Below are 21503 nucleotides of genomic sequence, written 5' to 3'. Positions count from 1 at the left end.
GCGTGCTCCTGCGCACGAACGTTAATCTATTAAAGCGTGTTCCCGAGGATAGTCCGACTTTTTGCGTGTTACACAAAACGAAATGTAAACCAATGCATTCTGAATGGGAGTGAGTGTTCTAAGACAATTAACGTGCTCCACAAAACGGTACGAGAGAGAGAGAAAGAGAGAGCGGGAGGGACAGAGAGAGAGAGAGAGAGAGAGAGCGAGAGAGGCTTCAGAAAGGGTGTGCGCAGATAGTACAGTGCACCCTAGTTATGTTTATGCCAAAACCTATATATATAATTAGGCTGTGGAAATTGCAATAAGTTAAGAACACAACTTCGCACGTTGAGCACACAGCCGTGTGACTCGTTTATTTTGTAAAAAAAGAAAACCGGAAAACAAAGCGTGCTGAAGGTAAACAAATCCAGCATGGTCTGTGACGTCATGAGACGCACGTTAGTTGAAGGGGGGGGGGGGACACGTTTGTTGAGGGGGGGGAGACACGTTTGTAGGGGGGGGGCACGCGAGAGTTGGTTTTTATTGAACGCTCGACAACGAGAGTTGGTTTTTATTGAACGAGACTTCAACACGGAACAGCTGCACGAAACGATGGTCACGTCACTCTCGGTGACGGTGTCGACAATAATGAACACACGAACAATGTTAATAGAACAACACACAACCACATAACATCCCGAACCCATTAACCCCACTTAATCCTAACAACAAAACAAGTTAACAAAAGCCCCATTTGTCAACTGAGAACCCCAATTCCCAGAATCCCCCGCGGCTCCGGAACACGGCGTAGCTTATATTAATCTTTATTATCTGAATGGGAAATGCAATATTTTGGGACAGATACACCATTAAACGCGTTTCTAATGACATTTCTAGCGAGAAATTTACATTTTCCTTACATAATCTTCAGTCAGTGAATGTGTATGATCTTTATTAATCTTTATTGTCTGAATGGGAAATGCAATATTTTAGGACAGATACACGATTAAACGCGATTCTAATGACTTTTCTAGCGAGAAATGTACATTTTGCTTACATAATCTTCAGTCAGTGAATGTGTATGATCATTATTAATCTTTATTATCTGAATGGGAAATGCAATATTTTAGGACCGATTCACCGTTAAACGTGTTTCTAATAAAATTTCTAGCGAGAAATATACTTTTTACTTGCATAATCTTCAGTCAGTGATTGTGTCTGATCTTTAGTTTTATAGTTATTAGGATTTGATCGGCTCGCTCGCATGTTTCAACGACGTCAGGTTGCTTTCGCTAAACTAGCAGCTCACGTGCTTCCTGCGTTTGTGTTATTAAACTGTTACTTTATGTAACTTTTAATGATATCATCTTGTTAGAAACACGTATATCTGAGAGCCAACCCAGTCGCCAAAAGCATACGTTGACAGTGTACTTTTCGTGAACACTGGATTACGTCGCATTTCAACATAAAATAGCGTGTTATACACACACACACACACACGCACGCACACGCACAGACACACACACACAAGCACACACATGCACGCACAGACACACACACACAGACACACACACACACACACACACACACACACACATGCACATGCACACGCACACGCACACACTCACACGGTGCATTTCGCTGCTAAAACAACAACAAAAAAATATTTCCTCAAATATTATTACTTTCAAAACGTTGGCCAAAATGGCCAATAATATCATTTTTTATTTGGGATGCTTCTAGGACATTTTGGGTGGATTTTGAACGGTATGTGGGGGGCACGTTTTTTGCAGGACCTGGCAACCCTGCGCTGTTGCCCGAGATCTGGATCCACCCCGGCGTGGTGCCGTCTCCTTTTGACCTTTTGACCCCAGACTTCTGGGGGAATAGCTGAATCAATTCATTAGTCAATCAGAAGCATGTAAATATGTTCCCGGTGGCGTAAGAGTACAAACAAGGTGTCCTTCAACATCTACGCTTCCAGGGGATTGCAACAGTGCCACACATGAGCATATTCAAACATGTTTAATGGTAGTAATTAGCTGTCGAAATTGGAGGCCTTAATCAATACTGAGCAGCTATTGATTTGCTTCCCGATAAAGATTTGTCACAAATTACATGTTATTTAGCATCTACACATTGAGCTGAGTCCAATGACACCAAGAATGACACTCTAGCTAATGGTAACATGTATTTTACATGGTACACCTAGGTCTAGGACATGATCTCGGTGTAGCAAGAGGCCGAGCTTGATCTCATTGGACTCAGCTTAACGTGTAGATGCTAATTAACATGTAATTTGTCAAAAATCTCCATCGGGAAGCAAATCTATAGCTGGTCATTATTGATAAAGGCCTCCAAAATCGACAGCTAATTACTCCCCTGAAACATATTCAAATATGATCACGTGTGGCACTGTTGCAATCGTCTCGAAACGTAGATGTCAAAGGACACCTTGTTTGCTCTGTTGCACCACCGGGAAGATATTTTCATACTTCTAATGGATTGATTCATATTTTAAGGTTCTCGGAGTGAGACTTTAAATGGCTGCAGCAGAAGTGTTGAGACGAAAGATGATATCAAGAGATTTATAGAATATTCCCATTCATATTATGATTCTTCGTCGTAACATCCAACCAAACATCCTTTACATTCACAGAGCGAAGATTATGAAAGTCCAGGCTCAGCAAGTGCTCCATCTCGTTGCACCTGCACCTAGCGGCTCGCTTGCAAGATTTTGGCCTGAAGTTCTTCCCAGACCTACACCCTAGCCATCCAACATGCATATCTGAGAATCAGGCCTCTCTTTAATAATGACAAAAAGTTATGAGAGAAACACACATTAACTTTTTGTTTTCTCATAAGCGGCGTGGTGCCGGCTCCTTTTGACCTTTTGACCCCCGACTTCAAAAACGTGGCCACAGGCCAGCTGTGTCTACACATCTTTAGCCACAAATGTACACCTCCATCCCACAAAAAATGGGGACTAGAAACTAACCTCTGTCTTATGTACATTTACTGTACTGTTGGAGGTCACGCCCCTTTGCCGACCTTTTCGAGATAGCTAGGGATGCTAAAATGTTTACACACATTTCCCGGGGCCCTGTGTACGACATATCCGAGATTTGGAGTTCTAGCCCTTAGAGAAAAAAAGTTTTCCCAAATGGAGTGTCATTTGGACAAAGCCCCTCAGAAGTGTAGCCTGCAAGACCTAATGGTTCAGAATGTGGTGGAAAAACAGTTTTTGAGATAGGAAGGTCCTACCGCCCTGAAATTTTAATACCTTATTCTAGGGCCTAACTGGGACCTCCGCACCGAAACTTGGCCCGGTCGGACCCCGAGGGCAGGAAGGGGGGCCCTTCCTGCCCGAGACTTGGCCCGGTCAGACCCCGAGGGCAGGCCCCCCCTTCCTGCCCTCGGGGTCCGACCGGGCCAAGTTTCGGTGCGGAGGTCCCAGTTAGGCCCTAGAATAAGGTATTAAAATTTCATGTTGGATATGCATGTTGGATGGCTAGGGTGTAGGTCTGGGAAGAACTTCAGGCCAAAATCTTGCAAGCGAGCCGCTGGGTGCAGGTGCAACGAGATGGAGCACTTGCTGAGCCTGGACTTTCATAATCTTCGCTCTGTGAATGTAAAGGATGTTTGGTCGGATGTTACGACGAAGAATCATAATGTGAATGGGAATATTCTATAAATCTCTTGATATCATCTTTCGTCTCAACACTTCTGCTGCAGCCACTTAAAGTCTCACTCCGAGAACCTTAAAATATGAATCAATCCATTAGAAGTATGAAAATATCTTCCCGGTGGTGCAACAGAGCAAACAAGGTGTCCTTTGACATCTACGTTTCGAGACGATTGCAACAGTGCCACACATGATCATATTTGAATATGTTTCGGGGTAGTAATTAGCTGTCGATTTTGGAGGCCTTTATCAATAATGACCAGCTATAGATTTGCTTCCCGATGGAGATTTTTGACAAATTACATGTTAATTAGCATCTACACGTTAAGCTAGTCCAATGACACGTTAAGCTAGTCCACGTTAAGCTTGAGTCCAATGAGATCAAGCTCGGCCTCTTGCTACACCGAGATCATGTCCTAGACCTAGGTGTACCATGTAAAATACATGTTACCATTAGCTAGAGTGTCGTTCTTGGTGTCATTGGACTCAGCTCAACGTGTAGATGCTAAATAACATGTAATTTGTGACAAATCTTTATCGGGAAGCAAATCAATAGCTGCTCAGTATTGATTAAGGCCTCCAATTTCGACAGCTAATTACTACCATTAAACATGTTTGAATATGCTCATGTGTGGCACCGTTGCAATCTTCTGGAAGCGTAGATGTTGAAGGACACCTTGTTCGTCCTCTTACGCCACCGGGAACATATTTACATGCTTCTGATTGACTAATGAATTGATTCAGCTATTCCCCCAGAAGTCTGGGGTCAAAAGGTCAAAAGGAGACGGCACCACGCCGGGGTGGATCCAGATCTCGGGCAACAGCGCAGGGTTGCCAGGTCCTGCAAAAAACGTGCCCCCCACATACCGTTCAAAATCCACACAAAATGTCCTAGAAGCATCCCAAATAAAAAATGATATTATTGGCCATTTTGGCCAACGTCTTGAAAGCAATAATATTTGAGGGAATATATTTTTGTTGTTGTTTTAGCAGCGAAATGCACCGTGTGAGTGTGTGCATGTGTGTGTGTGTGTGTGTGTGTGTGTGTGTCTGTGTCTGTGTCTGTGTCTGTGCGTGCGTGCGTGTGTGTGCGTGCGTGTGTGTGCTTGTCTGTGTGTGTCTGTGCGTGTGCGTGAGTGTGTGTGTGTGTGTATAACACGCTATTTTATGTTGAACTGCGACGTAATCCAGTGTTCACGAAAAGTACACTGTCAACGTATGCTTTTGGCGACTGGGTTGGCTCTCAGATATACGTGTTTCTAACAAGATGATATCATTAAAAGTTACATAAAGTAACAGTTTAATAACACAAACGCAGGAAGCACGTGAGCTGCTAGTTTAGCGAAAGCAACCTGACGTCGTTGAAACATGCGAGCGAGCCGATCAAATCCTAATAACTATAAAACTAAAGATCAGACACAATCACTGACTGAAGATTATGCAAGTAAAAAGTATATTTCTCGCTAGAAATGTTATTAGAAACACGTTTAACGGTGAATCGGTCCTAAAATATTGCATTTCCCATTCAGATAATAAAGATTAATAATGATCATACACATTCACTGACTGAAGATTATGTAAGGAAAATGTACATTTCTCGCTAGAAAAGTCATTAGAATCGCGTTTAATGGTGTATCTGTCCTAAAATATTGCATTTTCCATTCAGATAATAAAGATTAATAAAGATCATACACATTCACTGACTGAAGATTATGTAAGGAAAATGTACATTTCTCGCTAGAAATGTCATTAGAAACGCGTTTAATGGTGTATCTGTCCTAAAATATTGCATTTCCCATTCAGATAATAAAGATTAATATAAGCTACGCCGTGTTCCGGAGCCGCGGGGGATTCTGGGAATTGGGGTTCTCAGTTGACAAATGGGGCTTTTGTTAACTTGTTTTGTTGTTAGGATTAAGTGGGGTTAATGGGTTTGGGATGTTATGTGGTTGTGTGTTGTTCTATTAACATTGTTCGTGTGTTCATTATTGTCGACACCGTCACCGACGTGACCATCGTTTCGTGCAGCTCTTCCGTGTTGAAGTCTCGTTCAATAAAAACCAACTCTCGTTGTCGAGCGTTCAATAAAAACCAACTCTCGCGTGCCCCCCCCCTACAAACGTGTCTCCCCCCCCTCAACAAACGTGTCCCCCCCCCCCCCCTTCAACTAACGTGCGTCTCATGACGTCACAGACCATGCTGGATTTGTTTACCTTCAGCACGCTTTGTTTTCCGGTTTTCTTTTTTACAAAATAAACGAGTCACACGGCTGTGTGCTCAACGTGCGAAGTTGTGTTCTTAACTTATTGCAATTTCCACAGCCTAATTATATATATATAGGTTTTGGCATAAACATAACTAGGGTGCACTGTACTATCTGCGCACACCCTTTCTGAAGCCTCTCTCTCGCTCTCTCTCTCTCTCTGTCCCTCCCGCTCTCTCTTTCTCTCTCTCTTGTACCGTTTTGTGGAGCACGTTAATTGTCTTAGAACACTCCCATTCAGAATGCATTGGTTTACATTTCGTTTTGTGTAACACGCAAAAAGTCGGACTATCGTGCTCGGGAACACGCTTCAATAGATTAACGTTCGTGCGCAGGAGCACGCAATTGCGTGATACCGGGTTGCATTGCTACAAACGCAGAGCACAGTGAACGAAGGAATTCTATAAGCGTATTCAATTAACAAGATATGCCCACATTTGGAGGAGTTAGCGATGCATCTGCTTTTGAAGACGATTATGAGGAATGTGTTGTATCAAACGAACCGCTAATGTACGAGCCGGTGTTTTGATGTCCAAGCCAGCAGCAACAAGCCACATTTGAGTCCTTTCTGGATCTCGCACTGGAAATTGGTGGAAACTTTGTGGTGCCCATCTGTACCGTTTATTTCTACAATTTCTAAAAGCACACTGAACCATCATGTTGCCTAGTCGTTCAATTGCGCTTCTGTCCCACGCTTCTCTGTTTACGTTCTTCTGTCGTGATTCGGTTACAAACCTAACCAGCGCATAGTAAAATTCCGCTTCTGCTGAGAAAGTAGTCCCTCGATGATTCATGCGATGCAAGGTTAGTTTTATTTCTAACATTATTCTATCAACACAGACATTTAAATCTAAAGTCTGGCGTTATAATTGATTTACCTCGGGTGTACTGTGGAGTGGGTAAGACTGTTTTTAATAGCAGGCTAGCATTGCCCATTGCCTTGCGCTAGCCTAGCACGAGCGAACTCTGCAACTAGAAGGACTGAATGAAATGTGTTGAAAACTGTCTCCAGTGATATAGAATACCAATGCTCACTTGGGAATCAGGCCCTATGTCCAAAATTCCGAACTACCCCTTTAAGTCAGACTGAGGTCGGCTTAGCTCAGTTATCTTGTAACCGAAAGGTTGCTAGTTCGATCCCCAGCTCCTCCTAGCTGTGTTGATGTGTCCCTGCAAGCAAGACGCTTAACCCTTATTGCTCCTTACGTGCTGGCTGTCGCCGTGCATGGTTGACTCTGCCGTTGGTGTGTCGATGTGTGTATTAATCAATGTAAGTCGCATTGGATAAAAGCGTCTGCTAATTGTAATAAAGACGCTTAATTGAAAACCATGCAGGAAATCTCTCTCTTAGTGTGTGTGTGGATAGTGCTGGGGCCTCTACGAATAGTCAAATCTCCTAACCTTTATGCCTCCTTTCCTTAGCCTTTGAGAAAAATGTAATCGGGTCAAGGAGAGATGAAAGGTGCTTCCTTTCGAACATAAAAAAAGACAACACTGTTTAAAAGGAATTCGACTCCACTCTTCCAAACCAACGTTATTGTGCGACGGCGGGTATTGCCGATCTATAGCGTCTCTAGTATGAAAGCACAATTTTCCGAAGATTGACCAAAGCAAGCGCTCTTTGATCCATGCGTTCATGTCGTATTGATTTCAATCAGGTTATCGCCAACAGTGAGAATCACTTAGGTCGGACTTGGCCAACGGGAATATTTCAGGTCATTTGAATTCCAATTCAAGCGAATAAAAAGAGGCTAAACTTATGTTGATGTTGAAATTAACTGCCCCCAGTAGTCTTTCTTAATGTGAAGTTGGCATTTTCTTTTCTTATAGTGTATTTTATGTGCTTACTAACCAGCAATAAATAAATTCATTTATATTTAAATAATTATGTTTCTGGAATTGGTATCCATTATTATCAATTGTATTTTCTTCTCTTCTATTCTTCTGCTTTACTGCATCTCCCATGCGTCTTCGCGTAGTGTCGGTAAACTTCGTCGGTGGCATGTTGCTTTAAATATTGCCACCGTAAAGGATTATGGGATACCACTATCTGCTTTCCTTTCTCAAAGGAAGCTCAGGAGTAACCAATGCTAAAGGAGGGTTAAAGGAAGCATTGAAGCTCCTTTCCTAAGCATTTTTAGAATTCGAACCACCTTTCCTCCAAGCACTTCCGGGTCATCTCCATAGGAAAGGAAATTTCCTATGCAAAAAAGAGAATTCGTAGAGGCCCCTGGTGTCATCTGTGCACACTAATTTCTTGTTTGACCACAGGTGTGCAGCTTCTCCCAGCCCCAGAGTCATATTCACAGTGATGAGCCTTTTTTTATTTGAGCATGGGTAGCTGTACTTTCAAGCTCATTTGACTATGGCGTAGTTGACCAATCAGGTTACCCTCACAAATAATCAAATTATTTGTGAGGGTAGCCCAGGGCGTCACACGCAGCCCCAACTCTGGTCTTGGGTTTCCACACTCTGCCCTCTATGTGTATCCACCAAGAAAATGAAGATTCAACCTTGCAACTCAGACACACTCAGACACACAGCGCTCAACTCAAAGATTTACTTAATGTAAATTCAAGACACAAGAAAAACCGACCTTCACAAACACTAGATACACACAAGACCAGCTGCAGCCTGGAGCTAAACACACAAGCAGAGTGTTGGAAAGATGCTGTTGAGGCACTCGGGTAGTCAGGGAAACAGAGAGCTAGAGAACCACAAGGGGCATAGACAATATGATGAAGGGAATAAACACACACACAAACGCACGAGCGCGCGCGCGCACACTCACTCACTCACTCACTCACTCACTCACTCACTCACTCACTCACTCACTCACTCACTCACTCACTCACTCACTCACTCACTCACTCACTCACACACACACACACACACACACACACACACACACACACACACACACACACACACACACACACACACACACACACACAGGGCAGGGCAGGTAAGAGACCATGCAGGAACTAATGTAGCCAAAGGTGGAATATTATAAATCATGCCTCATATGTCTCTGAACAGATGCTGATGAGTGTGTGGAAGACGTCACCATCTGCGGTCCTGAGGCCGTCTGTAACAACACAATCGGGGCCCATTTCTGCACCTGTAACCACGGTTACCGCGTCGACCTCTCAGATATGATCGCCAGCTCTGAAAATCCATGCAATGGTGTGTGGTTGGTCATTCTGTGTCCAACAATGTTGTGCTTGTATTGCCCTGATTTAAAAGCAGGTCAGGGTCTACCAACCTCCTGGCTTCTCCACAGACATCGATGAATGCAGTGAGACGGTGGATCTTTGTGGAACTAAAACCGTGTGTACCAACGCACCAGGGACCTTCGACTGCTCCTGTCCTGATGGCTATTACCCCTCAACGGGGGTCATTTGGGAACCTGTTGTCACGTTCTGCCAAAGTGAGCAGACCGTCTTATTGAACATATTGTAGTTAGGAATGCACTTCTTCAATTATGAAAACAACCCCAAGAGAGTGGTAGTTATCTTACATCGAGTGTAAGATACATATGAGATAATATCTTACATTTCCACAAACATGAAGTCCGGTTATGATAAATCATCATAACATTTGCATAAACATACCAAATATGTTTCGTAGAACATTCAATGTAGACAGAAATGAAGCTGATTAAATCATGACAAGACAAAAAACCTGTTCCATCTGTAGTAAGATCATTAATGGGCTTAGACCACATTAAGGATCTTCAATATTATTATTATGATTATTGATAGTAATTATTAATACGATTTTGTATTCAACAATAACTAAATAGGTCTTCAGGACATTCTTGATGCGATTGAACCTCCAGAGGCAAGTACTGTTTTTTTCGAGTATAAAATTGTTAACAGAAAAATAATAACTAGTTCAGGAGAAGCATTAGTACGACGATTGAAAAATTAGCTATTCTTAAAACTGTATGAAAAGGAAACGGAAAAAGTTTGAGCAGGGATTTGTGTCGCTGTTTCAGGGACAAACAAAGGAAAGAGCTTTTCTTGGAAATATCGCCCAACAGCTGAAGAATAATGCAGGCGTCATTCTGTCAGAAGCGGTCAGTGTATGCAAAAACAGTTAGTTAGTTCATAGTCTCTTAAGACAGATGAGTGGCGTCTTTTTCTTTCGACGCTCCAGCCTACATGTCTGTTTCTTTAGGGAGCCACGTTTTGGGTGAGGGGATTCAGAAACCCAGAACCAGATCCAAGGTATTTCAACCAAGCACGATGCAGGGTTAATTTTCATTTATTTTCATGAAAACCTTTGCCAGGAAATTTACTTAGAATTTGGCAGATACTGGCTGGGGCTACTCATCAGTCTTCAGAGACTACTTATTTCTCAAACAGATGACCTGATGGGGTTTCAAATAATAACACAGGATTATACACTATAAACAGTCTAATGACATCTGCAGTTTGTTTCTTTGCTTTTTTTTCAGACAGTCAAAAATGGCTTTTCTGCATCAATGGTACGTTATAATATTATGTCTGTTAAATCCGTTAATTCCCTTCAAGAACTTGTCACCCAACTATAGCAACGCTTTCCTTCTGCCCCAGGAAGTGTCAGGTGCTAACTCTAAGTCGCCCAAGGCGGTGACCAGTGATGGAGATGCAGATACAGGCAGTGTGATCCTGGACATCTCTGAGGGTCTGGTTTCTTCCCTTGTAGAACCCAGCCAGAACGGAACCAACAAGACGCTCCAGACTGCAGTAGTAGGTAGGAAACATGCCACCAAGGCATTAGAGCTAGTCCCTTGTCCCTTGGTTGTTGGAACTAGGTACTAGGAATGAGGCTATAGGAACTATGGTAAGGCTTGCTGGATCACAATCAACTTGTTTATATCCTTTTGTCTCTGTAAATTTCCCTCTAGATTTGAGAATACAGACCTTCAGTCTTGGAAGCAGTAATGGAGAGAGTAATGTCCTTTCGGTCAAAGGGATCAGCATGGAGGTCAACCTCGAGGCTCTCGCTCAGGACAACAATGGTGAGGAAGAGTGACCCCCTCAGCTGGCTGGGTGGAAGAACTGAATGTGACCATCAACCTTATTAACCTGGTGGCCATCTTGGGTTGTTTGGTGGGGCAAACTTCTGGTATATTTGAGGACCTTGAAATTTGATCAAAATGCATTGTAGTGCGGAAATTAAATGTAGGGAAAAATAATAATTAATTCTCATAGTTTCCACATATTGTTCTTGTCGTGAACGTACAAAGTGTGAAGAACATCAAAATACTTGAATCATGACTTTGTGTTGATATTTATATATACTCTGTATGTTTTTAGTCTGTTGAAAAAGGCAAAAAAAGTACAGATGTGTACAAAAATAACCCTGCTCATAACATTTAATGGAGGTTCAGACCTTAGGAGCAAAATATTTATGTTTGGCACATTTATAGAGGGAATTCAATGGCCTTGTTGCAGTGTACTACAGCCAAAACGTATTAATATTCAATCTTAGCAACTTATAATGAAGTAAATCTGAACCAAGAAATTTTTTTTTTCTTTTTTTTGCAGGATCGGCAGCAGCTGCAGTCCTCACCCTCCGCGACATGGAGAGGCTTCTCATTCCCCGCTTCTTACAGACCAAGAACCAGACTGAGATGAACTCTGACATCATCACCGCCTTCCTACCCAAAACCAAGCACTCCAACTTCTCCCAACCCGTCAACTTCACCATCCAGCACAAGAAGGTGAACCGTCTGACAGAATGCGCCATAGTCGTCAACTCATCCACCCATCCATCTGTACCTACATCCATGTCCAAACCTAAATGAATACACCCTTCCATCTATCTATCCACCAAAATATTATACCTCCATCCATCATCATCCATGAACCGATATCAGTTCCTTACTGTTTGCTTTTTTTTTTTTTTGCATCCTCAGAAGTTGGAGGCTGGCCTGGTGACCTGTGTGTACTGGGCGGGCAAAGACCAGACAGTGGCGAAGGTGGATGCCTCCGGGGGCGAGGAAGCGGAGGCCAGCCGCTGGTCGGTAAAGGGCTGTTGGGTGGCATACTCCGATGAGAACTACACCATTTGCAGCTGTTCCCACCTCTCCACCTTCGCTCTCATCCTGCAGATCGGAGACGTACGTACCAAGCAGCCCACCCTGAGGTGGTTCGACTGCTCAATGTATTGTCTTTGTTCTCTGTGGACGCCGCATTTTCCTCCTCTAGCTGACAGATGCGTATTTTCTACAAGAGAGCCAAAGGAGCAGGAAGGACAGGGGTCCATGCCTGACTTGTTTGATGCAGAAACTGCTCCAACGTAGTGACACATACCACTACAATACAGGTCCCTAATAAAACAATCGGTTTTACAGCGGAGATCTCAATCTCTGAAGTCAGAGAGAAAGTTGGTCAAAGCCCAGCCTGTAGGCCACACCTGCACAGATGAACCACATCACCACTTCTGCCAACAACCCCTCCCAGCCCTGCCACACTGGCAAGAGAGAGAGATTTCTGTCAGATATACTTTGGTAAAAAGAGTGAATGAAAACAATCCAAACCAATCTCTCTTTGGCACTTAGATCCCTCCACACCAAACGTTCAGCAGACAGTGTGTTGTTTTTGTGCCAAATTACAAGCGGTGACGGTTTTATCGACACAACCATTCCCGATATTTTCACAAGCTTCACGTTTTCTTGTCTTGTTCCTCAACAGCCTCCTCCAGAGGACCCCTTCCTGGAGTGGCTGAACAGAGTATGTGTGACCATCGGCCTGTTCTTCTTTGCGCTGGCCATCGTGACCTTCCTCCTGTGCAGCTGGAACGCCAAGATCAACAACACGGCCCGTCTGCACCTCTGCATCAGCCTCGCCTCCTCCCACTTCCTGATGCTCTGGATGGACCGATACGTTGACAATAAGGTGTTTGTTCACACAGTAGGCGAACAGATCCACCGCCTGGGAGGATATATGCTCTTCTCATGATACCCTGAGGGCATTCTTAGTGTTGAATAAGAGGGAAGGCATTCTTAGTGTTGAATGGGAAGGAGGGCAACCTTATCTTTTTAGGTATTGCCTTATTAGCATTATATTTTACAATGGGCATGACCAAAAGTTTCATAGCCACAAAATCAAGACAGGGTCGAGACTTGGTCGACCTCTTTATCGGTTGGCATTGAAATCTATAGTTTGTAACTACTGTAACCAATTACAAGGTTGTAGACAGTCAGCCATATAAGGAAAAGTATTAGGAAGGAACGCCCTTGGATATGAGGTCATAGGAAGGTAGGCCATATGAGGTTGTACTGAGGATAAAGAGCATAGAGGAGGGTCGGTTGAATACCTTCAACCTGGTCGTCTCTGTAGGTGGCTTGTAAAGTCATGGCCGGCGTGCTCCACTTCCTGATTCTGGCCAGTTTCTCCTGGATGCTCCTGGAGGCCCTGCAGCTCTTCCTGCTGGTCCGGAGACTTTCCAAGGTCCAGGTCATCCAGAGGGACGGGCTCCCCACACCAGTGCTGTACCTGATTGGCTATGGCGCACCGTTTGTGATTCTGGGCGTGTCTGCAGCGGTGTTCTCTGATGGATATGGTGCCACAGACTCACAGGCGTGAGTAGCACTTCCAGTGACCCACAGACTTATGACCATGTGTATCTATAGTTACGTATATGACATACACAAACTTTGTTCTTATAACTGTGTAGGTGCTGGCTATCGACAGAACGCAGCTTCAACTGGGCTCTGACAGGGCCTGTGGTCGCTCTCCTTGGTGTGAGTAGATTGGCTTTATTTGTATTTGTATTTCTTGTCACACTGTGAGATGGGACATTAATCGACGCGTGGCATTAGCAACCAGTTACTTTGTATTCTGTACTGCTGTAACCATAAAAGCATGATTTTAGTTCATTTTTTCTAAGTAGTTGTCGGGTGAAGGTTTGGCCAACATGTTTAATAGACGTTGGCCAACGTTCTCATGTTTTTTTTTTGTTGGGCGCTGTGCAAGCATGAGAGGTCCTCTGCTTCTCTGTGCCCAAATCAGGATCCCCTAGAGATTATGCTGTAGGCTAACATGTGGGCTCCTCTAAAATGTGCCTTTGTGTCATTCAAGATGAATTTGGTGCTGTTCTTTGCCACCCTGGTGTGCCTGAGGCCCACCCTGGCCAGCATGAAGAGTGATGTGTCGCAGTCCAAGGACACCAGGTTCAACCAGACTCTGTTATCTCTGTCTGTCCGTCTGTCTGTCATTACATCAACTGGAACTATTCCAGCCAATGAGGGTGCAGTAACGTGGTTGGTCCAGAGGGCGCACCCTGTACCTGATCCACTTTGCTGTGCGTCTCTTGAACATCTCTGCAGGCTGATCGTGTTCAAGATCCTGGCCCAGTCTGTCATCCTGGGCTGCACTTGGATCCTGGGCCTGTACCAGGCCAACCTCTTCTTCCAGGTGCTCTTCATCCTGCTCAACTCCCAGCAGGGCACCTTCCTCTTCATCGTGCACTGTCTGCTCAACAAGGAGGTGGGTCCAAATCCAGAACCATTGTTATGGTTCATCTTTATACAGGACCATAAGAACAGGACAATGCTTATCGAACTGGTATATTGATAATTGTGATATTATTAGTTATAGTATTATGAGTGAAATATTGAAAATGCAACACACTTAACCACTTTCCAATAGAAATTGACCATCCAAAAAACTGCCTACAATCTTTATATGTCATTAAGTTAAGATTACTAATGATATTATCCTTAGTATTAATCCATGTTACATGGTTGTACCTTCAAGGTAAGGGGAGAGTACATCAAATGGCTGTCCTGCTCATTCAGGAAATCTGGAAATGCTGGAACAGCGGTGAGTGGCATAGACACTCAATTCAATTCATATTTACAGATTACAAATTAGAATTTTACATATTTGCACAAACACAACTGAATTGTACTTAGGGATACAGATTGAAGGATCTATTTGTCGAGATAAGTATATGTCGATTGCCATGGCAAAAAGCACAAAGTTGAATATGTGTTTAACCATACTACTACAAACCCAAACTATCCATCAGTAGTATTAGTGCTAATGTCGGCAAAATGCTACTGCTAAGCCACCAAACAAAGTAGATATAATTTCATCTCTGGGAACAAAGACCACGTTTGGACGAACCCCACGGTGTCACGGTACCCTGGGCAGAGGCATCCAACCGAGCAGCAGTTCATTGGAGAACAGGGCCTTAAGATCCCTCAAGGATCCACCCAGTGCCACGTGATGCTTAAACCACACGTCTTGCTTCCATGTACAAATAAATGGATGACTAAGGTCCCCCCCCCCCCCGCGCAGCCCCAGGAAGACGTTACGGCCTCTGGCTCAGCGTCTTGACTTGGTGGGCCCCCTGTCACTGACAGGGGTCCCAGCATTCGGGGGTCACGGAAAGCGGTTGCAAGTCAGAGTTAACTTCATACAGCTTTGTTCGTTCACAGTTTCAAAAAGGGTCTCAAACGTTCCCCGGCTATCGTCAGGATGTGGGTGAAACTGTCTGGTTGAATGATAAGCTTGGCTAGACACTTGAATAGTGGCAAGAGTTACGAGAAGGCATTTCATCATGCCTTCCTCAAGGCACCGCCATCTTGGTCCTTCTTTCTGAGCAAGCTTCCCCGCACCAAATCCTGAGTGGTATATAAGGAATCCACCCACCACTAGGGGGTCAAGGAGTACAACCACATACATTTACCAAACACGACAAATATCATCCAAATGCACATCAAACAAGCCGGAGATGTTTATGAACTAGTTCTACAAGTGGGAAATAAAGTAAAGTCAATACCAAGAGGCTTATGTAGGACCTGAGATCTAACAGCACTCTTACTAGATAATGTGGTGGGCTCTTGAAGGGAAATGGTATGTTAGTAAGACCAGGGTATCTGCAGGTTTCAGCAAGTCAAATTTAAGACTTTTTAAGACCTTTTTAATACCACCTTGAATGAAATTTAAGACCTTAAACACGCAATGGTGGGGGGGATCCCGCTGTATTACAACCCAAGCATAGCATGTGTGTCACTCAATGAGACTCATTCAAGTTTACTTTCTGTCTGTTCATTGAACATAAAGTGATAGTCCAGGGCTCCAGACTAACTTTTTCCTTGGGTGCACTGGTGCGCCTACATTTTTAATTTGGGTGCACCAGCACGTATTTATGGTATTAAATTGCCTTCAGTAAGACCTGGGGGGTATACCACGAACCTCGTTGAACATACCCAGGCTTTCTTGGGAAAACCTGGCTCGACAGAGCCGCAACTCTCAATCACAGTTAAATGGTACCACGACGCTCACTTTAGATTCAATTAGTTGAACCAGGTTTTCCGCTTTAGGTTCAATGCGCGTTCACATAAAAGGGGCGTTTCTCGCGTCATTTGACTCACCCTTATGCAAAATAAATCGCGCAAGAGCGGTGTATTTCATCCAAGGCGAGCAATGTATTATTATGAACTCCTACGAGGAATTCAAAGTTCAAATCACAGCCAAAGGGAACACGGTTGCCCATAATATGGCTAGGGTGGCGTGCTTGTTGGCCTTGTTGACGCTGCAGATTCGCTCGTTTCGGATGAAAGGCGCTGGTCCGAAGCGAGTTATATACGCCGTTTTGTCCCTTCCAGCAGTAAAGGTGCTCGCGATTTGAGAGTCAGGGAACATCAAACCGAAGAGATCTCCTATCCCCTCATTTGAGTTGTAGGACTGGTGCTTGACCACTGTGTTTAGAATCCACAACACCTCCGCTTTCAGTGTTGGTGTCGCACCAAATGCTACCCTCAGGTCAGTGCTAGCAGCGCGGACCGTCTGCGGCGCCACCGCCGCAGCAGAGATGCAAAACGTAGAAATGGCTGGGGTCTGTGTGTGGCTCCTGGCAGAGGTTTTATGTTTTTGGCTCTGCATATGGCTGACGACAGCCTTAATCCCCATGGTGCCGAGCTTGAATGTAGGCTACTTTTGCACGGAATGCATCTGGCCTGTTCTGGGTTGGCAACGGACGCTAGCCAACCTCGGAAACGGACGTCTTCCAGCCAACTGACGTTGAACTTGCATTTACCCATTGTTGCAGACTAGCTAGCAAGCGCGCAGACATCCGTTTATATATGCAGCTAGCAAGAAAGTAGCCCCTCGTACATCTCCTTCCCGAAAAGTCCCGCGAGAAAATAAATAAATAAAATAACCCTGCCCCGACAAATTTAAGACCTCCGAGTTATAAATTTAAGACCAGCATATGACATTTTTGACGAATTTAAGACTTTTTAAGGCCTTAAATTTAGAAAAATGAATTTAAGACTTTTTAAGACTTTTAAGACCTCCGCGGACACCCTGAAGACTATCCAATAGCTTGTGCGACGGATAGGTCAAAATTACAACTGAATAATACAAAATATTCGAGTTATTTACCTATTTTGTGGCTTTAGAAAGACGTCAACCATCAACAGCAGGTTAGGGTAAGAAAAAGACAACAGCCAAAATAGTCATTTGATTGTATTATTGTTGTATTGTGATTGTTTTCAGAAAGACTTTCATTCCGGTTCAGACAACATGGACGCCATTGAGGAGCAAGAAAAGAAGTGATGGTGAAAAGAGGAGAATAAAAAAAGGAAAGCAATGGATGTAAAACATTATGCCTTAGATTAATGTATTCATAACACATGTAAACACTAGGCAAAAACTGTTCCATGCATCATGTGTAAGTCCCTTTCTCGTGTCAAGGTTTGTTTGTCATTGTTTTGTTATACCCACCCTTTTTGTCTGGTAAATAAGTAAGTGAAAAAAGTGTAAAATATCCTTACTTTTGAGTTCGATATTGTCATGTTCACATAATATACTGATTAAATTACAACTTCATACCAATTCAAAGTTCACCCATTTAGATTTGAAGAAGATTATTTAATCAAGGTAAAGTTCCCATCTCCTTTGTCCCAAATCGACCACAGAGCCAAGATGCATTGTTTAATCCTTCATTCTCTCACAGAATACCCAGACAACAAATCCCATCCTGCTACATGGATTACTCCGTTGTTGTTAATTATCACAAACAATGTGTCAAAACACATGACAAGGGATGTCCCATCTGTACAGGGTTCCGTTCTGAAAAAACTTGCTTCAAACACTCTGCAATGCATTCTTTGTTCCACTTGACATGCAGTAAACGGCCCTCTTATTGCATCCATATCGGTAAACATCATTCACATAATGATCACTTCCTGTTATGTGTATCGATCGTTCATCTCGTTAGCAGTCGGCGCTACAAGCCAATGTGTTCCACTGCGGGATGTGAATACAAGGATGCTTTTGAACATGTCAGTGTGCAGTTGTATCGCAACAGTATTGTTTTGGATACCGGCTTCCCCTGAAAGAGTGCTAGCCTACTTTCTGTTATCGAACAGGGAAACAACCTCAAAAGCAAAAGTTTCCAAAACATGGATCTATTAAAAAATGGACACTAGTCATGGGTGATTCATGAATAACTAGTTCTCTTTGAACAAATCTGTTGTGCGATCCAACCCTACGATCCAAATCTGCGAGGGGATCGTACATTTCATTGATTCTTTCTTGGATTTGCACATGCGCAAAATGTCTAAGATCTGCTACGTATGATCTGTAGTGGATCGTTCATTTACTTCCTATTGATCACTATTGACCCTTTTTTTATTTGATGTTTGCGTATTAAAGTAGATCCTCAGACACAGGTGCATGGTTTTTTAGTGTTCCAAACAAAAGAAGAATTATGGTGATTGATTTTGAAAAAATTTGAATGTTGACAATATCGTGTACTATTTGTCTACTTGTCTGATTAAAAACGAATGTTAACTTAGCCCCCTATGTCTTCTCTGTGTTACCATACATCTCCTAGTATATGCAAAAGCGCATTAGACTACCGTATTTGACACTGGTTTATTATTTATATGATCTGGTACGTACAATCCGGATCTGCGCGAGGGTCGTTCATGTCGTTCTTTTGTTTTTACGATTTTCTTCCGCATGCACGATTGAAAGCTCCAGATGATTTGGGCGGAAAGGCAACTCAGTCCCTGTACGGCTTACAGCAATCATAACAAAAACCCCTTCTTCAGTCGCATCCCAAAGGCACTCTAAAGGTTTTGCCCACCTTGCTCAGGCATGAACCACGGCTTTTGGTTTACTGGTCTCTGTTTCTGACAACTGAGACCAGTAAACCGGGACATGTCTGCATGATGCTGCAAGGAAGGAGATGTGGGGAGCTCCTACTCTTCGTGACCACCCTGGTCGTCAACCAATAGAGGTTGGGATCCCAGGCTGAAACTGAAGAGTGGGGTGGCACCAGTGTAGAGAAGATGGCAAGAACCCTGGAGCCTTGTCCTTTGGACTGGTGGCTCTCTCGGGGGCGGCTTGTGTAGACCAGTAGACCTCCTGTGTAAACACATTCTATTCTCCATCTTGGTGTAGTTACATCTGGATTGTGCCTCATCACCATCATCAGGAATTGTTTTGGCTTGGTGGAGCCCGTGAACAGCTTTGATGTTGGCTGGTTGCGCTGCCATTGGGCATAAGTAGATGGCAGGGGTTGGTAGCGCCCAAAATCATCTGTTTGTCAGCATCCCAAGTATTTCTTGTTTGATTCGGCATAGTCTTTTCCACGACCTTGTCTTGTCATTCCGCCTCTTGCTGTTGGTTTAATTTTTACAATTCATTCATCTTTAAGTAAACTATAAATGAAGTGAAAACTGAAATCTACAATGGCTTGTTCTAAATCACTCAAAGTAGAATTATAAAATGTTGTCTACTTAATGTGGATAATAATCCTGTGGATTATGATACCGAATACAGTGGGTGTACCCAAACTAGCCAATGAGTACATGATAAATATGCTTTATGACTCTGTACAGAGCCGCCATGTTTCTACAGCTCTAGACCCAACTCGCTTTCACTGGACAAACAAGATCGCTCTCTTACTTGTAAACTATGACGTATTATTTTGTAGACTAAATAACCACATAATGTATCATCATTTGCTTGTTCTAAGTCACCCACAGTAGATTTGTGCTATTTCGTCTGTGCTGAGTTCTTCAAGGAAAGTGATCGAATCCAAAGGAATAGCTTTAAAGAGACTTTATTTGGTATAAAGTATTTTCGGTATGGTAAACTGATACTCTGAAGCAAAGAGAGATTGAAGATGTATCTAAGCACGTGCGAGTGTCTCCTAGCTGATCAAAAACATTAACCCATGTATGTCTAATAGCTGCCAAGAAGATTCTGAAGACATGCTCGATCTGTAGGCTGTTATGGTCTGAACAGCGCAGTCCGGAAGTAGTGGGAGGAGCCGATGTGAGGTAACCCTTGGCTTTCTCGCCTGGTCTGTGGTGCTGCCTTCTGTGGCTAAAGTATTTATTGCAGCCTTCAGTAAGGTCTTGCTCCCCTTGTGGCTATGTATAGTATATACGGCTTATATGTATGGTCCTACTCCCGAGTGGTTAAGTGAGGGAAATATAGCTTGTGTTCTTAAAATACGTAAAAATGAAGCCAATGAAGGATACATTTTACAGAGTCAGCAAATATACAAAGCAAAGGATGGTTGTGGTGAAATAATTTATGCAAAACATGTTTTATCTTTGGACAGATGTTGATGAGTGTGTGGAAGACGTCACCATCTGCGGCCCTAAGGCCGTCTGTAACAACACAATCGGGGCCCATTTCTGCACCTGTAACCAAGGTTACTGTGTTGACCTCTCAGATATGATTGCCAGCTCTGCAAATCCATGCAATGGTGTGTGATTGATCTTTATGTGTCCAACAATGTTGTTATTGTACTGCCCTGATTCAAAAGCGGGTCAGGGTCGTCAAACCTCCTGTCTTCTCCACAGACATCGATGAATGTAGTGAGATTGAGGTTTTTTGTGGACTTGATACTGTGTGTACCAATGCACCAGGGACCTTCTACTGCTCTTGTCCTGGTGGCTACTTCCCCACCACGGGGGTCATTTGGGAACCTGGTGTCACATTCGGCAAAAGTGAGCAGACCGACTTATCAAACATATTGTAGTTAGGAATGCAATTCTTCAAGTATGAAAACAACAATACAAGAGAGTGGTAGTTATCTTACAATGAGTGCAAGACAATATTCATATACATTATATAAGCCATCTTACATTTTCACAAACATGAAGGTCAGCCATGATAATCATAATAACATTTGCATAAGCATACCAAAGATGCTACCAAGTAATTATGATGTAGACAAATTAGATTAGATTAGGCTTTATTGATCCTTTTGGGATGACTCCCTCAAGGAAATTGATTGTCCAGTAGTTTACAGAAAGAAACACAACACAAGAAATCCACCCTCACTAAATCACAACACACCCCAGCTCCACTCATAATTATCGATGGATTCCCAGTACCCTTCTCCTCCAAAGTAAAGAGCCTCGGCGTCATCCTGGACAACACCCTCTCATTCGCACCCCATATTCACAACATCACCCGGACTGCATTCTTCCACCTCCGCAACATCGCCAGACTCCGCCCATCACTGACCCAATCCAGCACTGAAATCCTAGTTCACTCATTTGTCACATCACGCATAGACTACTGCAACGCCCTCCTC

At 43.4% G+C, this 21503-nt stretch overlaps 1 protein-coding gene across 1 annotated transcript in view; it reads left to right on the top strand.

Moving 5' to 3' along the window:
- The window catches only part of LOC130402122 (adhesion G protein-coupled receptor E2-like), a 53217-nt gene extending 34538 nt beyond the window's left edge, over window positions 1–18679 (top strand). The window contains exons 6-21 of the mRNA XM_056606235.1: window positions 8970–9116; window positions 9214–9360; window positions 9736–9773; window positions 9931–10011; window positions 10393–10422; window positions 10511–10670; window positions 10825–10938; window positions 11468–11643; window positions 11842–12042; window positions 12617–12820; window positions 13265–13506; window positions 13602–13668; window positions 14006–14097; window positions 14254–14413; window positions 14684–14749; window positions 17435–18679. Coding sequence (XP_056462210.1) covers window positions 8970–9116; window positions 9214–9360; window positions 9736–9773; window positions 9931–10011; window positions 10393–10422; window positions 10511–10670; window positions 10825–10938; window positions 11468–11643; window positions 11842–12042; window positions 12617–12820; window positions 13265–13506; window positions 13602–13668; window positions 14006–14097; window positions 14254–14413; window positions 14684–14749; window positions 17435–17494 — 1985 coding nt within the window. The 3' untranslated portion in view covers window positions 17495–18679. The remainder of the gene's footprint in view (window positions 1–8969; window positions 9117–9213; window positions 9361–9735; window positions 9774–9930; window positions 10012–10392; window positions 10423–10510; window positions 10671–10824; window positions 10939–11467; window positions 11644–11841; window positions 12043–12616; window positions 12821–13264; window positions 13507–13601; window positions 13669–14005; window positions 14098–14253; window positions 14414–14683; window positions 14750–17434) is intronic.
- The last annotated feature ends 2824 nt before the right edge of the window (window positions 18680–21503 follow it).

Source organism: Gadus chalcogrammus, chromosome 2, assembly GCF_026213295.1.
Source record: "Gadus chalcogrammus isolate NIFS_2021 chromosome 2, NIFS_Gcha_1.0, whole genome shotgun sequence".
Lineage (NCBI taxonomy): Eukaryota > Metazoa > Chordata > Actinopteri > Gadiformes > Gadidae > Gadus > Gadus chalcogrammus.
This window is presented reverse-complemented; position numbering and strand designations above follow the sequence as displayed.